Source organism: Harpegnathos saltator, unplaced genomic scaffold (genome assembly GCF_003227715.2).
Source record: "Harpegnathos saltator strain DR-91 unplaced genomic scaffold, Hsal_v8.6 scaffold88, whole genome shotgun sequence".
In the NCBI taxonomy this organism is placed as follows: Eukaryota; Metazoa; Arthropoda; class Insecta; order Hymenoptera; family Formicidae; genus Harpegnathos; species Harpegnathos saltator.
In genome coordinates this window covers 14,037-29,295 of record NW_020230715.1, presented here as the reverse complement: position 1 = coordinate 29,295, position 15,259 = coordinate 14,037, and the positions used below count along the sequence as shown (strand labels likewise).

The 15,259-nt window shown below is 38.5% G+C and overlaps 2 protein-coding genes and 1 long non-coding RNA gene across 3 annotated transcripts; 1 reads left to right on the top strand and 2 right to left on the bottom strand.

Moving 5' to 3' along the window:
* Positions 1 to 2,651: 2,651 nt before the first annotated feature.
* On the top strand, positions 2,652 to 3,284 carry LOC112590557 (histone-lysine N-methyltransferase SETMAR-like). The gene is made up of 2 exons (XM_025307470.1): positions 2,652 to 2,742; positions 2,929 to 3,284. The coding sequence occupies exons 1-2, from the start codon at positions 2,652 to 2,654 to the stop codon at positions 3,282 to 3,284; spliced, it is 447 nt and encodes a 148-aa protein (XP_025163255.1).
* A 3,570-nt stretch (positions 3,285 to 6,854) lies between these two features.
* Positions 6,855 to 7,494, bottom strand: LOC112590556 (uncharacterized). The gene is made up of 3 exons (XR_003114310.1): positions 7,431 to 7,494; positions 7,141 to 7,273; positions 6,855 to 6,928 (listed from the first exon to the last, which is right to left on the bottom strand). It is a non-coding gene; the product is annotated as an uncharacterized LOC112590556 (long non-coding RNA).
* Positions 7,495 to 7,528: 34 nt separating this feature from the next.
* LOC105190000 (uncharacterized) lies at positions 7,529 to 9,319 on the bottom strand. The gene is made up of 5 exons (XM_025307469.1): positions 9,233 to 9,319; positions 8,678 to 8,884; positions 8,130 to 8,257; positions 7,680 to 8,043; positions 7,529 to 7,576 (listed from the first exon to the last, which is right to left on the bottom strand). Exons 2-5 carry the CDS (start codon positions 8,705 to 8,707, stop codon positions 7,529 to 7,531), a joined length of 570 nt encoding a protein of 189 aa, XP_025163254.1. The 5' UTR covers positions 8,708 to 8,884; positions 9,233 to 9,319.
* Positions 9,320 to 15,259: the final 5,940 nt, after the last annotated feature.

The following is a 15,259-nucleotide window of genomic DNA, read 5'->3' as shown; positions in this document are numbered from 1 at the left end:
AGTATAAGTGTATTTCACACTAGTAACACTGTTATGATGCTCAAAACGTGTATGTAGCTTTATATACCTTTTGGGAAAAGTTTTGCGATAATATGTACACTTCATCATTTTTACTTCTCTAAATAAGTTACCAATGCAAAAACTGACAACTGAAATATCTTACTCACGAGTAAGCATGAGTTGTTGTATATCATGCCACGTGGTATCGACAGTAATAAAATTTGGTTGGTACTTTTGTTTAGTAATACTATAGACACGCTTTTGCAAAAAGTACCAAACAACTTCCGAATCCGCAGGATATGATGCATTTAGCGCAAAAAAGGTTTGGAAACATAAATTGATTGCGTTCATTACACTAGTGGATGCGTACTTAACATTGTTAACAATGACGTAAAACGATGTTAAGTGTACAATAGAACCCACGATAACTACCGTAGGCTGAAGCGTTAATCCATAGATTTCTAGTTTTTCTCTTCGTTTCTGAAGTTTTGGTTCGAGGTCTGCCACGTTCTAACAAATAAATGTAACAAAAAACGCAAATCACTTGCTATTGGGTTGGCAAGAAAGTAATTTCGGTTTGCGCCAATAGATAGCGTTATGTTTGTGTCGTTATTCTTCTGTCAATGTTATAATTTTTTTCTTTTCAGATTTGGTAGTTGACACTCTTAGGTTACTATAAAAACAAATTCCGTATAATTTTGTTTACAACTGTTGGTTTACGGTCAATTTTAACATGGAGTGCAAAAATGATCATTTTCGACATATTTTACTTTTTTATTTTCGTAAAGGCAAGAAAGCGACTGAGGCTCACAAAGAGATATGTGAAGTTTATGGTGTTGGTTGCATAACAGAACGCACGTGTCAGAATTGGTTTAAAAAATTTCGTTCTAGAGATTTTTCACATAAAGATGACCAACGTTCTGGCCGATCTTCTGAAGTTGATGAAGACAAAATGAAAGCCATAATTGAATCAAATCGTCATATAACTGTGCGAGAGATTGCAAAAAGGTTAAATGTGTCACACAGAATAATTGAAAATCATATAAGACGCCTTGGACTCGTTAAGAAGCTGGATATTTGGGTTCCGCACGAATTGAGAGAAATTCACTTAACACAACGGATCAATATTTGCGATATGCATTTCAAACGTAATGCAATCGATCCTTTTTTGAAGCGAATTATCACTGGTGATAAAAAAATGGATCGTCTACAACAACATTAATCGAAAAAGATCATGGTCCAAGCATAATGAATCGGCACAAACCGTATCAAAAGCTGAATTGCATCAAAAAAAGGTCATGCTGTCAATTTGGTGGGATTATAAAGGTGTTGTGTATTTTGAAATTCTTCCAAGCAACCAAACGATCAACTCAGATATTTACTGCCAACAACTTATGAAATTGAAGGAAGCAATCAAAGAGAAAAGGCCAGAATTGGCAAAGTGTAAAGGAATCGTGTTCCACCATGACAATGCGAGGCCCCATATATCTTTAGCAATACATACGAAATTATTGGAGCTTGGTTGGGAAGTGATGTCGCATCCTCCATATCGCCCCGACCTTGCACCATCGAATTATCATTTATTTCGAAGTTTACAAAACTTTTTAAACGGTAAAAGTTTCAGCAACAACGATGATCTCAAATCGTACTTGGTTGAGTATTCCGCTGATAAGGACCAGCAGTTCTATGAGCGCGGAATCATGAAGCTACCAGAAATATGGAAAAAGGTCATCGAACAGGATGGGAAATATTTGACCGATTAAAGTTTGTATAGAAAAAATTGAGTTTTATTTCACACTAAAAAACCGAAATTACTTTCTTGCCAACCTAATAATTTACGTTGTAGCACATATGTGGAATTAAAAGAATATATGTAGTAGTAAGAGAGCGATCAACAAGCTGCGGATCTATACGAGACTACCTTACATAAAAAAAGAGGAAGAGAATCGCCGGAGAGTAGGAAGAAACAAGTAAAGCGACCAGCCGGCAGGGCAAGCACGTGCAGCGTTCACGAATATAAGTAAAGCAAACTTTTAAGTACGAAAGAAAATAAAGATAAACAGTTACGAGGGTTGCCTTTTATATTTCGGGAATGGACGATCCAGGTGCTGCCATCTGACAACCGACGTTCCTAACGTAAAATTCGACTTTTTGTCAGTATACTTACTCAGAACGTTTTAATGTCCATGCGCCATTTGTGTTGTTTACAGTGACATGAAAAATTGATGTCGGCCAAGAAATGGAATTAAGTCGTGAACATTTCCGTGCGATTATTTTTTATAACTTTCGACGTGGATTATCTCAACAGTGCATCGATGAACTTAATTCGACTTTTGGCGATGAAGCACCATCAAAAACCACTATATATCGATAGTATACGGAATTCAATCGTGGCCGTAGTTCGCTTAGTGATGAATTTCGTGAAGGTCGTCCAAAATCGGTTGTTGTTCCAGAAAACATTGATGCGTGAACTGATATTGCAAGATCGTCATGTGACTTATCGTGAGATTGAGGTATCCTTGGGCATTAGTGGGACCAGCATACATCCAATATTGCATTAACATTTGGCTGTCAAAAAAATTTGTTCGCGTTGGATCCCACATAATTTAACAATCGCTCAAAAAAAGGCTCGTGTTGATTGGTCGAAAGAAATGCTCAAGAAATACGATTGCGGTGCTTCAAAACACGTCTATGATATCGTAACAGGTGACGAATCATGGATCTATGCGTATGAGCCCGAAAGTAAACAGCAGTCGATTGTATGGGTCTTTCAAGATGAACCAAATCCAACAAAAGTTATTCGCGCATGAAGCACTTCGAAGCAAATGGTCGCCTGTTTTTTCGGAAAAACCGGACATGTGGCAACTGTACCATTAGTGCAATGTCGGACGGTCAATTCTGAATGATACACAACCATTTGTTTGTCAGAAGTCTTCGGAAAAATAAAGGAAACCAACCGCCGAAGACACATCATTCTCCACCAGGACAATGCGAGCTCTCACACATTGGCTCAAACAAGAGACTTTTTGAAAACTGAAAAAGTCGAATTGATGGGTCATCCGCCATACAGCCCTGATTTGGCACCTAATGACTTCTTTTTATTCCTGCAAATCAAAAATAAATTACGAGGTCATCGTTTTTCGACGCCTGAAGAAGCGGTTGATGCGTTCAAAATGTATGTTTTGGAGGTACCTCAATCGGAGTGGAAAAAGTGCTTCGAAAATTGGTTCAAGCGCTTGCAAAAGTGTATTGATCTTCATGGAAAATATTTTGAGAAACAATAAACCCATGTACGATGATTAATTTCCTTTTTTTGTTCTCTATTCCCGAAATATAAAAGGCAACCCTCGTAGAAACGAACAGTATAGAAAATTTTAAACAACCTAAGCGTGACAAAAATGTTCACTAAAATACTGCTGTTACGTCCTAGAGGAGGAGCGCAACTTTTCCGTTCGTGGTAAAGCGCGTTCGTACACGGGTGTCAGGGAACGGGTCAGGAACCCGACGAGCCCCTTTACTCGCTCGCTGACGTACGACGAGCGATCCGTTTTTCAGTCAGGAACGCGAATCCCTTTATCGGGGATAAGACCATGAGTCGACTGTTGGAAGATGGGGTGATTTTGAAATTAATTAATGGAAAATTAGATATTTAACAAATTTATTAAAATACAGATGACAAACAAAATGATATAACGGCGCGGTTTAAAATATGACAATTTATGGTTATGCGAATGATGGAATGTGTATGTGTGTCTGTTTGTACGAGAGGAAAGAAGAAAAGGAGAGAACAAGGAAAGGGAAGGAATACGAATTAGTAGTCAGGTGAAGAGGAACGAGAGCGGTCAGGTGAATTTAGTTCCGAGAATGAAATGGGGAATAGGATATCGGAGGGACAGAAGGAGTGGACGCGCGTGTAGGAGAAGAGGAAGGAGTACCCGGAGGAAAATGGGGGAGAAGGTAAAGAGGTAGGAGCGTAGGATCTGGGTGGTAGTCGATTCCTAGCGCTATGTTAACTATCGCTCGGAGATAGTGGACCCGAGATGCTAGTTGGTCGGGATCTCTGGTATTAAAAATCGATTCGAGCGTTTGGAAAATGCTCTCGATAGTTACTCCAATGTTGTGATAATAACCCACTAAAACCGGATTTCAATAATAGGGGGAATTAATAAAATGGTTATAGGAAGGGTAGATGATAAAGAAAGTAAAACTTACTGTTGGTTCCAAAGCAGAGAGAGAGAGAGAGAGAGAGAGAGAGAGAGAGAGAGAGAGAGAGAGAGAGAGAGAGAGAGAGAGAGAGAGAGAGCAACCACAAGAAAATGTTGCTGATTTGCGTAGGTGTGCAACGCTGGCTCTGTCGCTTTCGGATTTCCAATTCGTCAACGGCGATGTTACACACAACTATGTTCTCTTTTTTAGGCAGCGGATGATAATTAAACTTCGAAAGAACGTTTAGACCAACTCCACGTTTAAATGCCTGAGTGTAAAAATTAAACGACAAAAGAAAGATCTTTGGATGTCAAACTTGTGGTTCTAACTCGGGTGCTGGTCAGGCGAATAATGTGCTAGCCTTTTCGTTTTACTTAAAACGTCACCTCGGTTGAGAAGATGGGGTTGTGGAAATTGTAAACTTTGTTGTTAACATTTTCGGAGGTGGGAGTTTAGAATTGAGTCAAGGTCTAAAGTTTATTAGAACTTTTCCAGAGGCGGGATTTTGGAGTTGCGTTGCATTGTTGTATCTAAGGATGGAGTATCTATGGCGATAAGAGATTTCGTCATCCCGTTAGGTTTAATGAGAATTAGTGGGTAATATGACGGGACGTAGAAAAGTTGTGAGTTCGTGAGAATGTGATTCAATGGATTTTCCTGACAAACAACTAGAGGACTTTGGTCTAGGGGGAGATAAAGAAAAAAGAGAAATCGGTGTGTAATGATCGGTCATCGTGTTCGAAGGGTCGCGAAACATGTTTGTTGAATCTATCATTTAAAGTGTCAATTCGCTCTATTTATAAAAGATCTAGAATACGCAGAGACCGCAGGACGGAACACTGCAAAGGATGGATAATACAGAAAAGGAAAGAAAGGAAGAATATAAGATGTTAACCAAGGAAATCAGTAGCATACGCAACGCAATGCGGACAACACTGACGGTGCAAGAAAAAAAGATAGAAGATAAGTTAGATTACAAGATAGTCGAAACGGAGAGTCGATTGGCTGCAAAAATTGCAGAACTGAAAAACAGAATAGAGAAATGGAGAGAAAAGGAAAGCACACAAGAAGTACAAAACGAAATGCACACAAAATTACAGAATATGGAATGGAAACTAGAAATGCAGGAAAGAAAAGATAAAAAAGAAAATGTAATTATCAGAGGACTAGAAACAGGTCAAGATTTAAGTAAACTAAAAGAGAAAGTAGAAAAATTCTTCAAGGAAAGATTGAATATAGAAGCAGAAATAGAAAAAACGAGAATAATCGAAAATGGAAAATTAATACAAGCACGGCTGAAGGCAAAGGACAAAAAAGATTTGATTATAAGAGAAAAAAATAAACTGGGAAAAGAACCAATTTTCATAGATAATAGCAGGACGAAGAAGGAAACAGAAACACAAAAAGGAAATTGTAGAAACAGCTAAACGTGAAAAGAGCACGTGCCGTGCTTTTCCTTTCTTTCCTTTTCTGTATTATCCATCCTTTGCAATATTTTAGTGAACATTTTTGTCATGCTTAGATTGCTTAAATCTTCTATACTGTTCATTTCTAACTGTTTATCTTTATTTTCCTTTCGTACTTAAAAGTTTGCTTTACTTATATTATATTCGTGGACGCTGCACGTGCTTGCCAAGGAAAGAGAAGTTATTATTAAATATATGAAAATGAAGGTTGATGACGAATGGTACAAATAAAACAAAACAAACAACAAATTTGAAGTTATGACAAAATTTAGAAAGGAGAATGGAACACAACAAGCAAAAGAAATATAAAGAAACATAGGGAACAGATAACAAGAAAAGAAGAAAATGAAGAAAAAAAAGGAAGATATAAGATAGTTTGCAGAAATGTTTGCAGGAATAAGTAACAAAGATGAGAAATTTGGGAAATATATGAGAAAGTTTGATGTCGTCAAGCTAACAGAAATTTGGATATAAGAGCGACCTTGGAAGAAAACTGAACCAAATCTACCGAAAGAATATGAATGAAATATGCAACCATCAAGCAAATATTAAGAAAAAGAAAACATAAAGAGAAAGGAAGCAAACAGTCAAAATCAGTAGTGGACTACAAGAAGTGGAAGGTACAAGTAAAACAAAAATATTTAGCACAGAAAAGTAAAGGAAAACGGCTGAAAATGATAGCAATAATCAGATGTTGCAATAAGTGGAAGGCAAACAAATATTGGGAAAAAAAAGAGAAGAGAGTATGCAGAATATATACAAAAGGAAAAGAAACATTGCAACATTAAAGGGAAGAATGCAAAGATACAAAAGACATTAATAAAACTGAAACAGAATTAAAGGATGAATATAGAAAAGGTTCATATTGGATGTAGAAAGTAATTGGAGAAAGGGAGATGGAAGATAGAAGATGATGTATTACAACGTAATATTGGCAAGCAGTTTCTTACTTCTGACATCATAAAGCAGGACTTTTTCGGCGAAGACTCAGAAGTCTCAAGGAAAAAGTGTCGACACACTTGAGGTCTTAGGTCACCTTGACGCCCAAAAAAAGCATGTTTCTCTGCAATTTTTTTAAATAAATAGTGAAGTAAAATAAAACTCTAATTTAATATTATAAATATATAAGTGTAAGAGTATATAAAAAAATTTCTTTGATTTCTAAAGTGCAAAATAGCGGCGTAGGAGTCGTCCATTTTTGTGCCGTTTTAAAAAAGCTTTCTGCAGCACGCAGCAAAAGTCGTCGGCATTTGAACCTGGAACAAATTACAAAATTTTTTCATAATCTACATTAAATTGACTAGAGAAGTACATAGGGATATGTCAAAAATTGATTTTTATAAAAATGATGAGCATTCAAATAAGAGATACCATTATTAATAATGGCTCAAATGCTCACACAATGTATTCGAATTTTAAATCAGATTTGCCTGAAATTTTTGTTATATATAATGAAAAAAATATTTACAGGAACAAGAAAAATGAAACTTTCCGCAACCTCTGCTTTAGATGGTTTGCATTTTTTTTATTACCACTTTTTATATTATGGTATTTAAATAAATAAGGAAGTATGAGGAGGCTCAGTGTTTCTATAGATATATCTGCAAACAAATTTTACATTATGTTATGTTAAGCTTCCCTTCCCTTTTTCACGTATTACTTCAATTTTAAAAACAACTTCGAAAATAAAATAAAAGATTTTATATGAAAAAGTTATTTATATTCATTAGAAAGTTACAGGTACTTTGAGATACATACCATTTCTTAGCTCACACAAGGATGGACATGCTTCTGTTTTTTCTGCATAAAGCAATATATACGGAGCAATTTCGGACCATTTTTGAAAAATATTGTATCTATTTTTGCCTTTTAAATATTGTACCTGTTTCTGCTTGAAAATCAATCTGTAAATGTATAACCACTGATTTTGTACATAACATATATTTAATACTTATTATGACAGTGAAAACTGAAATATAAAAACATTAAAATAAAATATATTATTACCAACTTAGCACCAATGGCTGTCTTTAAAATGGGGTACTCTTCATAATACTCTGTAATTGAAGGTTTCCTGTCTCTAGCTTTAAATCTCTCTTGCCACAAATGTTCCACATTTTTATCTTCTGGTCGAATAGCACGTAATACAATTAACGTATCTTGACAATCAGGTGTGATGTTTTCTTTTTCTTGGCAAACATCTCTGTGTTGTTTGACGAACTTCTTCAAATTATTATATTTGTCCCACAACTTATCATTTGCAAAACGTTTTATTTTTGCATTACTTGATACGTAATATGTGGACGCCTTTTCGCTCTTAAAGAGGCTTACAATTTCAATAGTCCACTCTTTAAATTCCTCTGTCCTTACCCTATAATAAAAAATAAAACGAAAGAAAAGAGTACAAAGAGAATCCCGTACATTTCGATGCTGTACTATAAATACATATATACATACTTGATAGATTTACTAAGAAGCTTCTCAATAATTATTTGACATATTTTATTTCGATCAGACGGACTTAATACCGTTTGTGACAGTAATTTTTTGCCGGTACCAGATTCTGTCAGTAATTGTCTTAGTTTCTGCAAAATATGTAATGAGATTGACAATTCGTAAAATGTCTCTTTCACTCTTTCAGTACTTTTTCACTAAGTAAAATGCTAGGAAGTTGACAATAACTTTAATGAGAACATTTCTTGTCATTGCATCTAGTTGTATCTTATTAAGTATCTAGTTAAAAACATATGAGGAGCGGAAAAACCAAACGCTTTAATAGCGTTAAGATCGTATAAAACTCAGACAACGGCAATATAGAGAAAATAATTTTAAAATAGTGATAATTTTGTCAAGAAAGGAAACATGAAAAAGAATATAAAATGCCAATATATAGAATATAAAAAAAGAATATATAAAGCCAATGATATAGAAAAACTAAAATACACATATATATATAGAATATAAAAAAAATTAATATGGATACTTAAAATTATTAGTATGTATACCTTTCCACAATTAAGAGATGTGTTTGTCATTGAACTACTGGTACTTGGACATGAATCATCATGTTCATTAATATGCGACACATGTATGTCAATCCTGTTATCCTCAGTTTCTATTACATAGTCTTCAAGTATGCTTTCTTGTGGCAACGTTTGTGGTATTTCATTTGTGGTAAGATTATCCTCAAATTCAGATAGACTTCTAATATCCTAAAATGACAATATTTACATTCCATAAACCCCACAAGAACTTGAATAAAAACAGTTAATCTTTGTCTGACATAAATTTTCAATTGGAGCTATATTCTGATGCTTCTGTACTGTACACTGATAAATTGTTTTATGATTTTGTTACTTTGCAAGATCTAGCATGAAAACTTGGTCACACTATAATGTGCAACATTCCAACAGGGCGTATTTAAAAGTATTAAATATATGACTGCGTTAAGATCTTATACAACCATGCTACTATATGAGTTACAAGAATAAGCGATATATATTTCTTCACTTTTATCATTACACAATAAAACATAAATATATGTAGGATTTGACGAATACCCGACAGGTTGGGAAGTAAGCGTGAACCTTTTGAAGCGATAGAATAGTATATTAGGATACAATCAAAGAATGAGGTTACACGTTAGCTTCTTGTATATCTTAACTCGAGCGACGACTCCCTCCTCTTCCTATTCTAGCCTCTGGCCCATGTCCCCACGCGCTAGCTTCCGCGGGGCCCTCTCTCGACGATCGACTACACTTCTCAGTGCAAGTCGAGGAGAAGCGCGAATCCTACATTTGGCCAACCCTGACTCTCCTTCGGCCCCCGAAGGATAATTAACATAAGGCTTCATGTAGTCCGCCGCCGACGTCGTAATTTCTGGCTCTTCGTTTCCGCTAATCTTAACGACTTCGTATCTATCATTGCCTATTATAGAAGACACTCGGTACGGTCCCAAATATTTTTGTTTAATCTTCGAGCCTGGAGCAAACTGAGTGCGTTGAATGACTACTAAGTCTTCCTTTTGATACTCGGTGGCTTTTTTTTCGACGTTTATCGTAACAACGCTTGTTCTCCGCTTGAACCTTTAGGATAGTCTGTTTCGCCGTGTTACGCAGTTCATTGCGCTCGTCATTAAAACATTGAATACATTCTTGCTCTATTAACGAACATATCTGTCCGTCTTCCCGATGTTTCATTTTTACGCCGAATAGTACTTTGAATGGACTCATACTCAGCTTCGCTGATATGTACTATTGATACATAGTTGCAACTTAGCTACGTGTTGATACCAACATTCGGGATTATCTAAGGATAATTTTGTTAACACTGGGATGATAATCCTATGAATGCGTTCAACTTGCCCATTACCGCGGGGCACACCAGTGGTTATAACGACGTGTTCAATGTTCTCGTTATTACAAAAATACTTAAAACTAAAAGAAGTGAAGGCCGTACCTCTGTCGGTTATAATACGTTGTCGATTGCCGAAAACTGACTGCATTTTAATCAACTTATCTAAAACCTCTTTAGTGTTCGTTGCTTAGTGGGATAAATCCACACGAATTTCGAGAACCCGTCGACTATCACTAACAGATATTTATAAAGCTTAAACGTCGATGTCATAAGTCCCAAGTGGTCGAGATGATATGTGTTTAGCGGAACATCACCTTTTGGAATAGGCCTTAGTTCACCTTCTTGTTTACCCTTCTTTTTCTCCGACAAAATACATGGAATACAACATTTTATTAAATTCTCTACTTTCTCTTTTAGTCGCGGAATGTAATATTCGTCTCGAATGGCTTCTATTACTTTTTTAGCCCCAAAATGTCCATTTTCATGCGCTTTTCTAATGGTGTCGTGATACATATTCGAGGGCAGAACGACAACCGTTTTATCGCCCATTTTTTTCATCAGCAGACCGTTTTCCATTACGTAATCTTCGTAAGGCTTCTTAAGTAGCAAATGTTTAATAACGCGTAATCGTTCTTCCTTATCTTGTTCATTCCTAATTGTCGCCAGCACCGTATCCTCAACGATCATGACCGGGAATCGACTGAGTGCGTCCACGTGTTTCATGCGTTCCCCTGGTCGATGCTCGATTTCGTAATCGAATTCTTCAAGAGCGAGTGCCCATCTGGCAACCTTAGGGGGTAAGTTTTCCTTGCACAGAGTTTTCTGAAACGCTTGGCAATCGGTTACAATCTTGAATCTAATACCATATAAATATACACGAAACTTTTGCTCGGCTTTAATTATCGCTAGGATCTCAAGTTCGTAGGAACACCATTTCTTTTCGGCACTTGTTTTGTGATTCATATAATAAACGGGATGGAAATCCTTCTCATCAACTCTCCTCTGAAGGAGTGTAGCCCCGTAACCTTGTTTACTGGCATCAGTATGCAACTCCGTGATCGTTGCCGGATCGAATATTCGGAGGACTGGATCTCTCGCCAAGACGTTTTTTAACTTATCAAATGCTAGTTGCTGAGTCGCCCCGAAATCGAAAGGCTGATCCTCCTTTATCTCTTACAATGGATGTGCTATTTTGGCATACCCCTTAATAAATTTCCTAAAATATCCGGTAAGTCCTAGGAAACTCTGTAACTGCTTTAACGATTTTGGTTTGGGAAAGTTCTATACGGCGTAGATTTTAGCTGGAGATGGTTTAACGCAACCTCTCTCAGTGACGTGGCCCAAGAACTCAACTTGTTTCTGTAAAAACTTGCATTTTTTCTAATTAATATTAAGGCCGTTGTTTGCTGCAACCGCCAGAGTTTTGGATAAATTCTTAAACGCGTCTTCATTATCATAGCCTCATAGATGATTAAGTCGTCCATATAAGTAAAAACTATCGATCTTTGAGTTAGCTCTTGGAACACCTCATCGATAAATCTTAGAAAACTAGTTGGACTATTACATAGCCCAAAAGGCGTCTTTATAAACTCGTATTGACCGCTCGGCGTGACGAAGGCAGTATATTTTCGACTTTCGGCTTCTACGGGTACGTGAAAGAATCCATTCTTAAGACCTATAACCGAGAATACTTGAAAATTCACCAGCGCGTCTATTTTATCTTCTATTAACAGCATCGGATACTTATCACGGATAATCTTTCTATTCAACAAACGATAGTCGATACAAACTCGAGTCGGTCCGTTTTTTTTTACGCACGATGACCACGGGACTGGCATATTCACTCTTGCTTGGTCGCACAATTCCTTCAGCTATCCACTCACGTATTTGCTGATCCACGATGCTCTTTTCTTGTAGGGCGAGTCTACGAGGGCGGAGATTGACCGGTGTTTCGTCCCTCAGTATGATTTTAGTCCACCGCCGTCTTCACGTCCTTCTTCGGGGTGTATTCCTTAATCAGCGCTCCGATCTTGCCTTTGTAAGGTTTGGCGACTTCCATCTCGTCGACAACATCACAGTTCATGACCTTTAGATCTTCGAACGGCGATTCGTCTGCCTGAGTTTCGTCGGTAGCTGGTTTTTCGTCTATAACAGCAACATCTCTCCTTGTTCTAAGTCGCTTGATTTCTGTACGTCCTCCCCGTATGGTGATCTCAGCAACTTTGAGGAAATCGCGTCCGAGAATTAGCTCCATGTCCGTCGGTGGGGATCACATGTGCTTCAACTTCATAGTCGTCATTCTCGATGGACACCCTTAGAGGAAGAGTACCGCTGGGTCTGATAATCGCGCTTCTTGGTTCGGTGAAAATTCGTGATGTGCCGCGTAATTTCGGTCTGCCTATCTTCTCGTACCAATCGTTTCGCAGCAGGCTTACATTACTTCCGGTGTCAATCAGAGTACGAAATTTCAGTCCTGCAATATCGACAAGGATAAATTTATCGTCGATGCTGCTCACGTAATTCACAGCGGACACTGGTGTCTCCTGTTGCTTAGCTTGAGGACATTTCGGCGCGATATGCCTGTATTCGTTGCATTTAAAACACTTGGATCCTTTGTCGGCCTCAGCACAACTTTTGGCGTCGTGCTCGGCTGATCCGCAGTTGAAGCAGCGCTTCTTAATTAGATGTTTATTTCCTGATTTGAATCGTGTACTCTTAGCGTCCATTGTACTGTCCTTGGCGCTTTCTTTTTTGTAATTATCTTTTCTCTGGTCTGCCGTGTCCTCCTCTTGATTCGATCCTACACTTCGAGACACTTCTTCAGTTCGCGTAACGTTATGGCACTATACAACGTTATTTTATTGCCTTCGTCGTCTTGTATTCCATCTACGATGTATTGGATTAGTGCGTCTTCTTCAATGTCGCCTTGGTCGGCTATTTCTTGCATCGCGTACTGTCTGCTGCTTTCATTAGGTTGACGTCTCCGTTTGTATAGCTGACTATGGACCATGGCGCTATTCAACCTAACCTTAAACTCTCTCTTTGGTTGATACTTCGAAATACTCCACGAGACGACACCTCTTTCAAAAGATATAAAACGTTTCGCCGATCCTGTCAGCATTCGTTTGCCGTACACTACTTTCTGTAAGTCATTCCACCTAAGCAGCGTACTCATATCTTCAAATTCAGCGATCTAATTCTTAATGGATAACTTGTCGTCACCCGAAAATTACGATAAGCTGCCTTCTGCATCTTTAATGGTGAAGTTGTTTTGCGGGGAAATCGTCCGATGTCGCGCTTTGCACCTTCGGCCGATAGGGGCGTTCATGTCGTCGTTATCGTCACTCATCCTAGCGGATGTCTGAGTCCTCCTGCACGTTGCGCGCTGACGTCGTGTGGCGCTCGGTTCGTCGCGATCGCTACGCCGCGCCTGATCGGCGCGCGCTTTTCCCCAGGCACCCCATATCCTTTCCGGCTCATCTCGGTCTTCTTCGTCGCTAGTCGCTTCGCTGTCCGTCGTTTCTTCGTCGTCTGCATTTCCTTCATCTTTATCCGCTTCGTAGTTCGTCTTTATCTCGCTCACGCGTCTTCCAGCTCGAGTGTTCTGTAATCTTATATGCAATTGAGCCTTGTTCCCTGTCGTCGATAGGTTCATTCTTCCCAATGCATCTTTTAACTCGGATATCTTCATTTCGTCGACATTCTTTTCAGCGATCTTCTTCGACTTTTGCATCTGATGCGGCTTCTTTCGCTCGATTGCGGCGCTGCTATGTGCCTCACCATCTTGGCCGTCGGTTCGATCGTCACGCATCTTGCTTTCCGCCATCTCTGCAGCCTTTCTTCCTACTTCTGATGTTTTGTCCGTTTCCTGGGCTTCGCTTCTTCTTCCTGATTCTTCGTCTGTATCGAGATCATCCGAAACTCGAATCGCGACCCGGTTGGTCGACTCAAGATCGCGTAAACACCTTTCGTCTTAAACGCACGACTTTACGTTGCAGTCACCTCACAACTTTTCTCTTCGCCTTTTTCAAAAGAGTTCACTTAACCACTCCGCCAGTTCGTTTATCTATATATCCCGGAGAGGCCCCCAATTTCTCTTATGTAGGATTTGACGAATACCCGACAGGTTGGGTATTATACAGTAAGCGTGAACCTTTTGAAGTGATAGAATAGTATATTAGAATATAATCAAAGAATGAGGTTACACATTAGCTTCTTGTATATCTTAACTCGAGCGACGAGTCCCTCCTCCTCCTATTCTAGCCTCTAGCCCATGTCCCCACGCGCTAGCTTCCGCGGGGCTCTTTCTCGACGATCGACTACATTTCTCAGTGCGAATCGAGCAGAAGCGCGAATCCTACATATATTAGGAGTACAAATAAGTTTCCGCCGTTTGACAAAAGATGGCTCCACCAGAAGGTTATGTTGAAATTGTCAGATGTAAAACGTAATATCGTAAGTTTGGATATCTGGTAACAACATAACCTTGAAGTATTAGTGACTTCGAATCAGCATCACATAATTTTTTTCGTGCGAACATGTCAAGTTTTGTGCCGAATAAGCGTCATTTACGGGAACTTTTGATTTACTTCTTTAATTTGAAGAAATCTGCAGCTGAGGCGCATCGATTGTTTGTAGAAGCATATGGTGAGACTGCTTTAAATGTGAGAAGTTGTCGTGAGTGGTTTCAAAAGTTTAAAAACGGTGAGTTTGACGTGGAAGACAAATAACGTAGTGGAAGGCCGAAATTGTACGTAGTGGAAGGCCGTAGTACGAAGACACGGAATTGGAAGCATTATTGGAGGAAGATTCGTGCCAAACGCAAGAAGAACTTGCACATACATTAGAAATGACTCAACAAGCAATTTCACATCTTTTAAAATCGTTGGGAATGATTAAAAAACAAGGAAATTGGGTTCCATATGAACTTAAACCGAGAGACGTTGAACGCCGATTTTGCACGTGTGAAATGCTGCTTGCCAGGCATAAAAGAAAGGGTTTTTTGCATCGTATAGTCACTGGTGATGAAAAATGGATCCACTACGATAACCCAAAGAAGAGAAAATCATGGGGACCACCTGGCCATGCTTCAACATCGACAGCCAAACTGAATATTCATGGAAAAAACTCATGCTGTGTATTTGGTGGGATCAGCTTGTTGTCATGTATTATGAGTTGCTCAAACCGAGCGAAACCATTACTAGAACTCTCTCCCGAACACAAGTAATAAG